This window comes from Cimex lectularius, unplaced genomic scaffold (assembly GCF_000648675.2).
Source record: "Cimex lectularius strain Harlan isolate CLEC.00 unplaced genomic scaffold, Clec_2.1 scaffold74, whole genome shotgun sequence".
NCBI classification, from domain to species: domain Eukaryota; kingdom Metazoa; phylum Arthropoda; class Insecta; order Hemiptera; family Cimicidae; genus Cimex; species Cimex lectularius.
In genome coordinates, this window is record NW_019392795.1 from 1765796 (window position 1) to 1780079 (window position 14284).

The window sequence follows — 14284 nt, forward strand, 5'->3', positions numbered from 1 at the left end:
GGGTTTTCATGTTTATTGTCCTAGAGTGTTACACTAGGTTTATATCATTACTTTTTTTAAACCTTTATTGTTCTTTTGGTTCCTCAGTTCTCATTCCTTGTCAAGCCCATCAAACTGGCACACAATTTGAATGTCAGACACCTTTCGCTTTTTGGCTAACTTAAAAATTCGACCCATTCGGTAAGTTCTGGTTTATTTACGCCAATTTCAAAAATTAGAGTTCCCGGTCCAATTGGTATGGCTTTGACATGGCTATATAGTTTATATGACACACTTTTCTTATGGGCCAAATTTTCCTTCTGCACTTTTGATCAATCCCTGACTGTCTGTCTTCTCTCTCACTCTCTCTCTCTTTTTCTCCCTCCATCTCTCTCTCTTTTTCTCCCTCCATCTCTCTCTCTCTCTCTCTCTTTCTCTCTTCTCCTTATCCCTCTCCCTCACCCTCTCTCTGTCTATCTATCTCTCAGTCTATCTATCTATCTATCCATCTATCCTTCTATCTATCTATCTGTCCTTCTATCTATCTATCCATCCATCCATCTATCTATCTACTTATCTATCTATCCTTCTATCTATGTGTACATATCTATATATCTCTCTTTGTCTGTACGTTTCTCGCTCTATTTATTTGTCAATCTTTGTCCAACACCTTTTTCGACGTTTCTTTTCTACCTCTGGTTTTACGTCTCTTACCTTCTCTCCCCCTCTCTCTTTCTCCCTTTCTCTCTCTCTCTCCCCCTTTTCTTTCTCTCTTTCTCCCTTTCTCTCTCACTCCCTTTCTCTCTCTCCCTCTCTCTCTTTCTCCCTTTCTCTCTCACTCCCTTTCTCTCTCTCCCTCTCTCTCTTTCTCCCTTTCTCTTTCTCTCTCTCTTTCTCCCTCTCTCTCTCTCTCTCTCTCTCTCTCTCTCCCTCTCTCTCTCTCTCTCTCTCTCTCTTTCTCCCTTTCTCTTTTTCTCCCTCTCTCTCTTTCTCCCTTTCTCTTTCTCTTCCTATCTCTCTCTCTTTCTCCCTCTCTCTCTTTCTCCCTTTCTCTTTCTCTCCCTATCTCCCTCTTTCTCTCACTTTCTCTTTCTCTCCCTCTCTCTCTTTCTCCCTTTCTCTCTCTTTCTCCCTTTCTCTCTCTTTCTCCCTTTCTCTCTCTTTCTCCCTTTCTCTTTCTCTCCCTTTCTCCCTCTTTCTCTCACTCTCTTTTTCTTTCTCTCCCTTTCTCTTTTCCCCTCTCTTTTTCTCCCTTTCTCTTTCTCTCCCTCTCTTTCTTTCTCCCTTTCTCTCTCTCTCTATCTATCTATTTATCTATCTATTTATCTATCTATATATCTATGTGTACATATCTATATATCTCTCTCTGTCCGTACGTTTCTCGCTCTATTTATTTGTCAATCTTTGTCCAACACCGTTTTCCACGTTTCTTTTTTCCCTCTCATTTTACGTCTCTCACCCTCTCTCCCTCTTTCCTTCTCTCTCTCTCTCTCTCTCTCTCTCTCTCTCTCTCTCTCTCTCGCCAATATTTTTCTTCTACTTTCTTTTTCTATCAATAATTCAATAATTTTCTAGAGGATTCTTCATCACTTCCTTCCTATTAGGCAGTTACATTATGTCTTATGTTATACGTGTTCTTATCTCAGTTGGATCCAATGGTTTAGATTGGCTATCATTGTATATCTGCTTTTATTTTCAATTTATGAATAGCTCAAGTGTCAATGTTTTCACGTTAATATCCTCCTATAAATACGGCCATTTTTTTAATGTTTTCTGTACAGAACTGAACAGGTTTAGGTTTTGTATGTGAAATGTTTTCTCCTTTAAACAATATCGACGTTCCGATTTATGGAATGGTTTAGTAACAGTTGTTGCCCAGTTTCATGATAATGCCGCGGAATGTGGTAAAAAGCATACATTCACGGCCGGCCGTAATAACAAACAAAACAACAAAAAATCGCAATTTGTATGTTAAACGGTTCGGAAGGGGTGTGAATTGATGGCCTCTCCTGTTCATAAATGCATAATGGACGATTCAACATAATTCAACACTTTTTAGAACGGGGGTGGCGTGGTTTCACCGAGGTGTTCCTCGTAATGAAGGCGGCCCGGCCCGGCGGATCGCGTGCCCAGGAAATGCATGCAAATAGACACCATGTCTGAGCCACATCAGCATACAGAGGGACCTCCCCCGCATGATTTACACACGATAATCGTCCGGCGTAGCCCCTCCTTTTACCGGCGAATCCCGTCGCTCCGATCGGCCCTGACAGTCCGGATTAAAAAGTACATCTGCTCCACAATGGCGTACCGTCCTTTACAATCGGCGCCCTCGACAATTATTCGACCCATGGATCGTTTCGAATTCAGATGTTACCAACGACAATTATATTTCATAATATGCGCCTGTGAGGATTATCTCATTTGTCATTCCAATTTTTTTCTGAGTTACAATGGCGCGGTCCCTTTTATCCATTATTCATATCTCATTGTAGACCATGTCCAAGTCTTCCATCAAATATATTATTTAAATTTTGATTTTTCTCCTTGAGTTCTGTGTAGCGATGAAGTTTGGTTTCCGGCCATACTGGTTCGCCTATCCTCGCTGTTTTCTCAGTTGGCGTGAAGTCCGAATTGAACATCCCGTCCGTCTGTCCTCGCTCTTTCACTTGTTCTATTTCAAGGTGTTGTAGAAACAATCACCTTATGTTTTATTCGCGTTACTGGGTCGAAAGCCAATAGAAGAACTTCAAGAACATAATCGGACAACCGAACTGAGCGAGACTAAGCGGACCAGATATTCATGTCGGATTCATAAGTTGGTTCGTTAACTGTTATTTCCGGTTATTGACAAAATAAAGATAACAAGGTTATATTCTCGTTTGATTAATTTATGTTAATTTGTAGCTGGAATGTCGAAAAACATTAAAATCGCGCTTTTTGAAAAAATTTTCACTGAGATTTTTAAAAATTTTTGTCAGCCTTTCTTCACTGTCTGTTATGAGAGGCAAATCTAACTGACATAGTTTTCAAGCTCGAAAATATTCTTTTGAAATTTGATCGATATCCGAAGAAATTGAAATTTAGTCCGCATCTCCCCGCTCTTTCTGTTCTGGCTTGCCTTTTTGCGATGATATTTAATCAGAGGTCAACCGTATTGGCATTATTTCGGAGGATCTGGTCCGCATCCCCTCGCTCTTTTTGTCTACACAAGCCACCAAACAGGCAATATTTATTCGTGGACAAGAACGTTTTTTTTTTTTTAATTTGATCAACATTTGCTAAATTGTAGCCGGAATTTCAAAAGAAATTGAAATCTAGTCCGCATCTCCTCGCTCTTTCTGTTCTGGCTTGCCTTTTTTGGGATGATATTTAATCAGAGGTCAACCGTATTGGCATTATTTCGGAAGATCTGGTCCGCATCCCCTCGCTCTTTTTGTCTACACAAGCCACCAAACAGGCAATATTTATTCGTGGACAAGAACTTTTTTTTTAAATTTGATCATCATTTGCTAAATTGTAGCCGGAATTTCAAAAGAAATTGAAATCTGGCCCGGATCTCCTAGCTTATTTTGTCTAAATTTTCTCAGAAATTTATTTTTTCCTGACTTACATTGCTGATATATTGCCAAAAGCCACCAAACAGGCAATATTTATTCGTGGACAAGAACTTTTTTTTTTAATTAGATCAACATTTGGTAAATTGTAGCCGGAATTTCAAAAGAAATTGAAATCTGGCCCGGATCTCCTCGCTTGTTTTGTCTAAATTTTCGCAGATTTATTTTTTTCCTGACTTCCATTGCTGATATATTGCCAGAAGCCACCAAACAGGCAATATTTATCCGAGGGCAAAAGAAGAAGGCAAATTTTCACTAAAATTGCAACTCTGAAATTCTAGGCTGCTTCCTTTGATTATCTACTGTCAGAGGGCAATCAAACGGATAATATTTACTGGGAAATGTCAAAAAAAACACTCTCGAATTTGACTTGATTTTCATCAATCCGCTAAATTGTAGTTGAAATGTATTAAATTTGATTATTCATAAATCGTGAGATGCGGTCTGGTGTGATGTAGGTTTCAGAAAAACATTTTTTTTTATCGTGCCAACATTTCGATCTTTATTGAGATCATCTTCAGGGCCTGGGATTTACAAATATTGTTTAAATTTAATAAATACGTGTAGAATGTGGAAAAAACTTCTAAAAAAGAAAGAAAAGAAAAAAATTTCTGCTGAAGATGATCTCAATAAAGATCGAAACGTTGGCCCGATAAAGAAAATGACTTTCTGAAACCTACATCACACCAGACCGCATCTCACGATTCTATTGAATTTGTTGATTAGCCGATCTATTTAAGATAAAACCTTTTGTAAGTTCTCGAAGGACAGATAGTCGTCTATGCAATCAAATAACAGCACCTATTCAACTTCATTCCATAATGAAGCCCCTCGGATTTCCCAAGTGTCCCCAAAAAATTGATATCGCACACAATACAATTTAAAAAGATTGAGAATTAATAAACTCGTTGGGCCAAGATTTTGACAATGGAGGCGGCACCGGGGGCATTGTCATCCCTGACAATGGTGGCGCCAGCTTCCAGCCTCCACCGTCTCTAATATTCAACCGGCTTCATTACTCGGATATTATTTCCCGGCTTGCGTCACTTTGACGCCTCTTTGTACCGCGTGTTTCCAATTTTAACCAAATCCCCCCCCCGGCAACTTTATAATCTTAAAAAATGGAATTAGTATGAAAAAGCCGGGGCATATTGTTTGCCTTATATCGGGAAGATTGTGACTAATTGAAGACCGACCGGTCTGGCACGTTCCCGGATTAGTCACATTGGGTTTTGTAAGAGTGGGCCACCGCCCCGTGACCTCCCTTCCATCGGGATAATTAACACGGACAAAGAAGCCATCGAAAAAATACCAAATAAACATTTAGATTTACAAAGAAAAAACAAATTAAACCACTACGACCCACGAGAAAATTGAATCGGGAAGTTAGACAATTAACACTAAACGACTTACCATAACTTAGCAACGTTTAAGCAAAAAATTTACTCGTGTGAATAATTACTATCCTAATTGGTTGAGAATTTATAAATTAAACAGCAATTTTGTCTTCCTCTACTTGCCAGACGGAGAGAAACGCAATACAAAAGAATTCAACAGTCAACATTGAAAATATCCTTCGTCAATGTTTTCCTGGTTAAGCAAAAATCTTAATTAAATTATTATTAATTATGTAGTTTTTGTTCATTCACATTCACACGATTATTCACATCCGATACTCATGGCTCCAAGAGACGACACGAACAGTTTGTTCGAATTTAATCAACCCTTCTAAAAAAACCTAAATACCAGAAAAGAATGGAAACGAGAGGAAAACACATTTAAGAATGGCACCATGTTGTGTTGCACAGATGGATTTAGAACACATGAAGGTACAGGGGCAGGAGTATTCGGTCCTGGAATCAAATACAATGATTGGTGTATTGTGTCTTTCTGAAATCTTCACGTTACTGTTGTAACGCTTAGGAGTTAAAGAGAAACCTCCAACAGAAATAAAACTAAAATGGAAAGACAGCAACGAAATAATGAACTCTCTCACTCTCACTTTTCTCTATTTTTCGACAAACTCTTTCTATCTTAATTTTTTTCTTTTTCTTTCCTCTATCTCTCCGTCTTTCTTTCTGTTTGCAAATTTTTTTCTGTTATCAACTTTTCTTTCGTCAATTTTCTCTATTATTCTATTTTTCATATTTCTTCCAATTTTTTGACTACCTTGCTCTCAGGTCTGTCTGTCTGTCTGTTTGTCTCTCTCTCTCACTCTCTCTCTCTCCTCTCTCTCTCTCTCTCTCTCTCACTTCTATCTATTTTCGCCAATTTCTTTCTACCATAATTTTCTTCGTTCTCTTTCCTTTCTCTCCTTTTTTCTTGCTTTCTCTACATCGATTTACACTGTTATCGTCTTTTCCTATTTTCTTTTCTTTTTTCTTTAATTTTATTTTCTCTGATACTATAATTTTTTCATCCCTTACTGAATCTTTTTGTCCTACTTGCTCTCGGTTTCTGTCTCTCATTCTCAATTCTCACCTCTCTCTATTTTTCGGAAATTTTTTTATTTCCTCGCCAAGAGGATTAATTTTCCTATTTCTTTCTTGCTCTCTCTATATTGTTTGCAATTTTTTATATTACCATCTTTACCTATGTTAATTTACTTTATTATTTTTATTTTTTCATCCCTCACCCAATTTTTTTTACTTCCTTGCTCTCAGTCTGTCAGCCTGTGTGTCTCTGTCTCTGTCTGTCTGTCTGTCGGTCTCTCTCTCTCTCTCTCTCTCTCTCTCTCACACACTCTCAATTCTGTCTATTTTCTCCAATTTCTTTCTTCCATCATTTTCTTCATTCTCTTTCCTCTCTCTGTTTCTTGCTTTTTCTCGTTTTATTCTGTTATCGTCTTTTCCTACGTTAATTTTCTCTATTATTATTTTTTTCATCCCTTACTTAATATTTTTGTCCTTCTTACTCTCGGTTTCTCTCTCTCATTCTCTCATTCTCAATTCTCACCTCTCCCTATTTTTCGGCAATGTTTTTATTTCCTCGTCAAGAGGATTAATTTTCCTATTTCTTTCTTGCTCTCTCTATATTGTTTGCAATTTTTTATATTACCATCTTTTCATATGTTCATTTTCTTTATTATTCTTATTTTTTCATCCCTCGCCCAATTTTTTTTACTTCCTTGCTCTCAGTCTGTCTGCCTGTGTGTCTCTGTCTCTGTCTGTCTGTCTGTCTATCTGTCTGTCTCTCTCTCACTCTCTCTCTCTCTCTCTCTCTCTCTCTCACTCACTCACTTCTGTCTATTTTCTCCAATTTCTTTCTAACATCATTTTCTTCATTCTCTTTCCTCTCTCTGTTTCTTGCTTTTTCTCGTTTTATTCTGTTATCGTCTTTTCCTACCTTAATTTTCTCTATTATTATTTTTTTCATCCCTTACTTAATCTTTTTGTCCTTCTTGCTCTCGGTTTCTCTCTCTCATTCTCAATTCTCACCTCTCTCTATTTTTCGGCAATTTTTTATTTCCTCGCCAAAGAGGATTAATTTTCCTATTTCTTTCTTGTTCTCTCTATATTGTTTGCAATTTTTTATATTACCATCTTTTCCTACGTTAATTTTCTCTATTATTATTTTTTTCATCCCTTCCTAAATCTTTTTGTCCTTCTTGCTCTCTCCATATTGTTTGCAATTTTTTATATTACCATCTTTTCCTATGTTAATTTTTTTTATTCTTATTTTTTCATCCTTCACCCATTTTTTTACTTCCTTGCTCTCAGTCTGTCTGTCTGTCTGTCTGTCTGTCTGTCTGTCTGTCTGTCTGTCTGTCTGTCTGTCTCTCTCTCTCTCTCTCTCTCTCTCTCTCTCTCTCTCTCTCTTCTCTTTCTCTCTTCTCTCTCTATGTATCTATCTATCTACTATTTCTACCTCTATCTCTATCTCTCTTAATTCTATCTATGTTTCACCAATCTCTTTCTGCCATAATTTTCCTCTCTCTCGCTTTCTTTCTTGTTCTCTCTATATAGTTTGCGATTTTTTTCAGTTACCATCTTTTCTTACATTAATTTTCTCTGTTTCTTATTTTTTCATCTCTCATACTATCTTTTTGATCTTCTTGCTTTCTGCTTGTCTGCTTCTCTATCTCTCTCGTCCTCTAACGCTCATTCCTTCCTTCTTTTACAGTTTTGCCCATAACTGTAATAGATCTAGATATATTTTTTTCTACTCTTCTCAAGTATATGGAAAATCCGTTATTTTTGACCTCCGGCCGCCGGAATGATTTTCCCCCTCGTATTGAAAAGAGACTTCAGACGTCGGATTAAGCGGTAAGTTTTAATGGTCTCATTCTGGTCGGAATGCTCAGAAAGCTTATCAATGATCTCTTCGGGGAGAACAAAGAGTTCCCACAGTGCCCGTATCAAAAGAACCTCCTGACGTCGGGCGAAAATGACCGAATGGATTTCACAATGGAGACGGGCATTAATCTAAATTATGTCGAAGCCGTATAAAAGTGTAACGGCGACTGGGAGACAAGGAGCTATAAATCTCGGCTAATAATATCAAAAACGGCAGTTAAAATTAACCACAACCCCCTAATCACACGGGCCAATGGGTCAGAAAGGGCCCTCCCTTGCTCGCTTCCCCAGCCGACGAGGGCCACTTAATTTCATTTCTATTCCCACTAATAAAAGTCACTTTGCCGTTTTTTTTTTCTCTCTCTTATTCTATTATTTATTCGTCGCATCGCATTGATTAGGCGAACCGGTTTTTAAACAGTAGACTGTAATTTGTTATAGATGCCGAAGAGTGGGACACACTCGATGCCAAATGGCCCGTATCTGTGACAAATCCCCCCCCCTCCGGAACGCATTTCTTTATAACTTTTGAACTGTGAATATTCATATTCAACTTACAAACCCTTCAGTACTGACTTTTTTATGCATTTGTTAGTTTTCAACTTTAACTGTAGACTCGGACTCGCTGAGCCCTTAGATACCGTGAATGAACACCAACTTTAAAAAGCACATATGACATACCTAGTCCTGCCATAAGTTCTGTTACAAGAAAAAGGGCCATTAGGGAATAGAGAAACAGAAACCTGATAATTTGAAAAAGAAATTTATTTTAAAAAATCCAATATTTTTTAAAGATTTTTTTTTACAAAAATAGCCGTTTCTTCCAAAATTCGGACTCAAAGATTTAAATATTCGCCTTGGTCAAGTATGATTCTCATCTTAGTTTCATGTTTGCGGATATTTTGACCAAATTTCATGAAGATTGATACAGGGAATCAATTTGAAGTATAAACAGGCCAATGTCTATAACTAGCAACCGAGGCTTCAATTTGTATAAATCGAAAAATAAGTTATTTTTGACGAGTTTTTTTAGACTTTTGATATGACCNGTGAAAAAAGGGCCAGAGGCGACGGTGGGAATCGAACCCACGACCGCGGCGTGAGAGTCTCTCATGCTAACCACTCGGCTACCGCGGTCCCCCAGTTTAAGCTTTTATTCTTCGGGGCCAATCATCTATGGCAGTACGCAACGTCTTGAGGAAATTTCTCAACTGCTTTTAGCAGAGCGGACTTGAGGCTCTCTAAATTGGCGAGTTTCCTGTGGCAAGCCATAAGCTCAAGATGGGACCACACCTTGTAGTCCAGAGGATTCAAATCCCCACTTGGTGTGGTGGAGAGTTTGCTACGATGGCACCACAAAACTCCATTTTTGTGAGCAAGGAGTCAAAACAAGGGCGAAAAATTACCAAGAAGACATCCTTGAGAAAGTAGTAAAGCCCTTAAGTACTACTCTTTTCCGGAACTCATTGGGTCTTCCAACAGGACTCAGCTCCTGCGCACAAGGCCCGAACAACTCAGCAGTGGCTGGAGGAGAATGTTCCGGAATTCATTAACGCTTCAGATTGGCCCTCGGGAAGCACAGATTTGAATCCTCTGGACTACAAGGTGTGCTCCCTGTTTCCCGCCATCTTCAGTGGTTGCTGTTGATGGCGTGACAGAGCAAAAGCCTGCCTAAATTGATCGGAAACGACCACACTTCAAGTCCCTTAACCTGCAGACCCCATGGAAGAATCTCACAACAGAAACCTCATATTTCATGACTTTAAATCAGTTTTATATGGATTTACCTACTTCAAATTCTACTGATGATTTACTTGCACTTTTTTTAGTCAGCAGTGTAGCGATCCTGCAGTTGGTCGATTTCCTAGTAGGTCTGTCACACGCGGCTTCTCGCCATCTTCAGAACTTGTTGCTTTTTTTTTACAAAACGCGGACGAACTGAAAAGATGGCGTGGAACAGAAACACGTCAGGAAAGATAAATCAGCGTGGGTAGGCAGACCAAAATGTTCGGAAACTACCAAAATTCATGTCCATCACCCTGCAGAACCTTGCGAGGGATATCGCAAGATCCAAATCTTCAGATTTCATAAAACTAGATGGGTTTTCGTGTACTTTCTTACTACAAATTCTTCTGTTGTTTTCTTTGAACTTTAATCTTGTATTGTATGAATCCTTTTTTAAGGTTTACAGGGTGATGAACCTGTAGTTTGGTCGGTTTCCTCCAAGATCTGTCTCGTGGGTTTCGTCTTTTCGCCTTCTTCAGAGTTTGGTTCTTCTTTATAAAACACGCGGACTGGAAAAATGACGTGGAACAGAAAAACGTCAGAAAAGAGAAATCAGCGAGGGTTGTGCATATCAAAATGAACGGAAACGACGAAACTTCAAGTCCATCACCCTGCACAACTTTGCGAGGATCACAAGAACCAAATCCTCAGATTTCATAGTTTGAAATCCTTTTTTGTGGCCGTGCCTAATCCAAATTTTTCTACCGATTTCTTTGAACTTTCTTTTTCAAATGTATGATTTTATTTTGAGATCTGCACGATGATGAATGGAAGTTTGGATTTTTCCGATCGTTACTTCTGTTGGTTTATATTATTATTTTAAAGGAAGCATGAGTTGCAAGATGCGGACCGTCTACTGAAGATGGGAAGAATCCGAAACAGGTCTGAAGTATTGTAGCAAAATAGCGAGCTGACAAAAATTATCTGACACGATGATCAGAGATTGGTCTTTTGTTTTTTGTTTTTTTGTGTCTCATCATCTTCAGCGCAGATTACTAATGACAAAACGCGTGTACCAATTACTGAAAATGTCGTGAATATAAAACCTTTCTGACAGAAAACGTAGCTGACTGAAATGACCCAAAACGACCGAATATGATAACATAACAAAACTATATTCATGACTTTTTCGATTCGGCGATGATTGGGTGAGGGTTTAGCTATTGACAAATTTGTACCAGGCCTGTCACTTTGGTCAATATGGTCAGATGTTCATAGATGATTAATCATGAGCCTCGATCATTGATCTTTGTAGGCATTATGCAAGAGATAAGATACATTAAGTTAGAAATATATTTCTTATTTAAAAATGAATTAAGGCAAACTAGGTTTTCATTTTAGTTCTTAACTGAATTACATGATTGATGTGTGTTTCAGGACAAAATGGAAGAGGCAGACGGCGGTTGGATTGGAGATCCTGGCCGAGTCGAACAACCTTATGGCCTTCCAGCGACTTTACGGAGGTCCGCCGTACGGCGTTTGGCCCTACCCGGGAGGCGGCGCACCCCCTGCTGACCTCTACTACAGGCAGGCAGCGGCAGCAGCTGCAGCGGCCGCGACCCTCCAGAAGCCCCTGGCGTACAGGCTGTATCCAGGTGTGGCCGGTCCAAGTTCGGCGTTGCCCCCGGGCGCTCTGCCTCCTCTTTCGACTTACTACCAGCCGCCGCCTCCGAGGTCGCCGACACCGCCTCCCTCGCCTCCCGACAGCCGGCCGGACTCGGTCGACATCGAGGAATCCGCCCCCGACTCACCCCAGATTCAAGTCTAGTGACTCAAAACGTAAAACTGTACATTTATGAGTGTGCCAATACCCTTGTACAATGTTATCACCAGTGTATTTGTAATTTATTTCTGCACTTTTTTAGCTATAGATGTGTACAGTGACACTATGGTGTTTCCCATTTTTCTCCCCCCCCCCAAAAAAAATACAAATAATAATTAAAAAACAAAGCTTTTTCTTTTATTTTATAAAAATAAAGAAAAGACAAATCTCTTCTTCGGACGCACTTGTGAATCTTGTATAATTTGTAAATATTTTTGTCCGATAGTCGATGAATGGTTTGAGTGATGGCAGTATTATTAGTTTAAGTGTTCGAAAAAGAAAATAAATAATAAAATACGTGTATACCTTTATAGCAAAGCTTTGTATATAGACTATTGTACTTAACTCACCCTCTGCGGTTGTCGATATAATTTAAAAATAAGGATAAATAATTATAAAAATAATTTAAATCTGTGTAGTACTATCTATTATCCTCTCATGTATTTGTATATATTATCGTAGATGGCTGTAATTATTGTTTCATTAAAAATTTAGTACAAATTTAATACAAATGTCTATTTTATTTTCACACTTTTTAAACGACCTGTGAACAAATTTTTCTTCTGTTTCGGATTAGCCATAAAATCACAAATAAATATGTATATTGTAAATTTACAAAAGGTAAATTTATAAATGTATATGTAAATTTATAAAAAAAAACATTTCAAAGGCCCTCGCAAGATCTGACGCGAAGAAGAGATTAAGTGTAGGCCACGTGTGACTGACACACGGACAGTTTTTTTGGACATCCCGCGAAAGTTTCCGGGAAGTAGAAAAAGATTGCTCCATCCGTCCCACTTAATTCATTCTTAAGCCAATTCCTTGGCTCTACATAAAGAGCGTGTAGTACTGTCAACCGATATGAGAATCGCACTTCAACAAGACGAATATTAAAATCTTTGATTCAGATTTTTGGAAGAAACTGGGCAATTTTTGTATATAATTGAGATAAATATCTTTTTATGTGCTGCCTTGAATGTTTATTGAGATTAAATGTATTTATTAGCGTGAATGTTCGGGAGGGCCGTGCGAGAGTGATTCATACGCTATACGAGGTTGGTACTAGATTCCAAGTTTTAAGTCAAAGCAGGTGAATGTGTCTGGGAAGTAAAAAAAGGTTGCTCGATGTGTCCCACTTAATTAAAGATTGTTGGTTCCATATAGAGAGCGTGTAGAAATTTTAACCGATATGAGAATCGTACTTGACCAAGGCGAATATTTAAATCTTTGATTACGATTTTTGGAAGAAACTGGGCAATTTTTGTATATAATTCAGATAAATATCTTTTTATGTGCTCCCTTGTATGTTTATTGGGATTACATGTATTTATTAGCGTGAATGTTTGGGAGGGCCGAGCTAGAGTGATTCATAGGCTATACGAGGTTGGTACATAGATTCTAACTTTTAAGTCAAAGCAGGTGAATGTGTCTGGGAAGTAAAAAAGGGTTGCTCGATGAGTCCAACTTAATTAAAGATTGTTGGCTCCATATAGAGAGAGTGTAGTAATTTCAACCGATATGAGAATCGTACGAGCAAGGCGAATATTTAAATCGTTGATTCCGATTTTTGGAAGAAACTGGGCAATTTTTGTATATAATTCAGATAAATACCTTTTTATGTGTTCCCTTGTATGCTTATTGAGTTGAAAGGTATTTATTAGCGTGAATGTTTCATAGACTATACGAGGTAGGCTATACGATACATAGATAGTACCTTTTGGGCCAAAGCACGTGAATGTGTCTGGGAAGTAAAAAAAGGTTGCTCGATGTGTCCCACTTAATTAAAGATTGTTGGCTCAATATAGAGAGCGTGTAGTACTGTCAACCGATATGAAAATCGTACTTGAGCAAGGCGAATATTTAAATCTTTTATTCCGATTTTTGGAAGAAACAAGGCTATTTTTGTATATAATACAGATAAATATCTTCTTTATGTGGGGACCGTGGTAGCCGAGTGGTTAGCATGAGAGACTCTCACGCCGCGGTCGTGGGTTCGATTCCCACCGTCGCCTCTGGCCCTTTTTTCACAATAACCCCCCCAAATTTGAACACTCATATACGAATTGTCACATGGCTAATATGCATAGGTCATAACGCCAAAAAAAAAAAATCTTCTTTAGGTGCTCCCTTGTATGTTTATTGGGACTAAATGTATTTATTAGCGTGAATGTTCGGGAAAGCCGAGCGAGAGTGATTCATAGGCTATACGAGATTGGTACATAGATTCTAACTTTTAAGTCAAAGCAGGTGAATGTGTCTGGGAAGTAAAAAAAGGTTCCCCGATGTGTCCCACTTAATTAAAGATTGTTGGCTCAATATAGAGAGCGTGTAGTAATGTCAACCGATATGAGAATCATACTTGACCAAGGCGAATATTTAAATCTTTGAGTCCGAATTTTGGAAGAAACGGCTATTTTTGTATATAATTCAGATAAATATCTTTTTATGTGCTCCCTTGTATGCTTATTGAGATCAAATGTATTTATTAGCGTGAATGTTTCATAGGCTGTACGAGATAGGCTATACGATACATAGATACTACCTTTTGGGCCAAAGCACGTGAATGTGTCTGGGAAGTAAAAAAAGGTTGCTCGATGTGTCCCACATAATTAAAGATTGTTGGCTCCATTTAGAGAGCGTGTAGTAATGTCAATCGATATGAGACTCATACTTGAGCAAGGCGAATATTTAAATCTTTAAATCTTGAGTCTGACTTTTGGAAAGAACAGGGCAATTTTTGTATATATTACAGATAAATATCTCGTTTATGTGCTTCCTTGAATGTT

General features: G+C 38.3%; 1 protein-coding gene across 1 annotated transcript in view; it reads left to right on the forward strand.

Annotated features, from left to right (window-relative positions):
• LOC106667619 (homeobox protein B-H1-like) overlaps nt 1–11602 on the forward strand; it is a 49873-nt gene extending 38271 nt beyond the window's left edge. Inside the window, exon 3 of the mRNA XM_014395681.2 lies at nt 11054–11602. Coding sequence (XP_014251167.1) covers nt 11054–11444 — 391 coding nt within the window. The 3' untranslated portion in view covers nt 11445–11602. The remainder of the gene's footprint in view (nt 1–11053) is intronic.
• The last annotated feature ends 2682 nt before the right edge of the window (nt 11603–14284 follow it).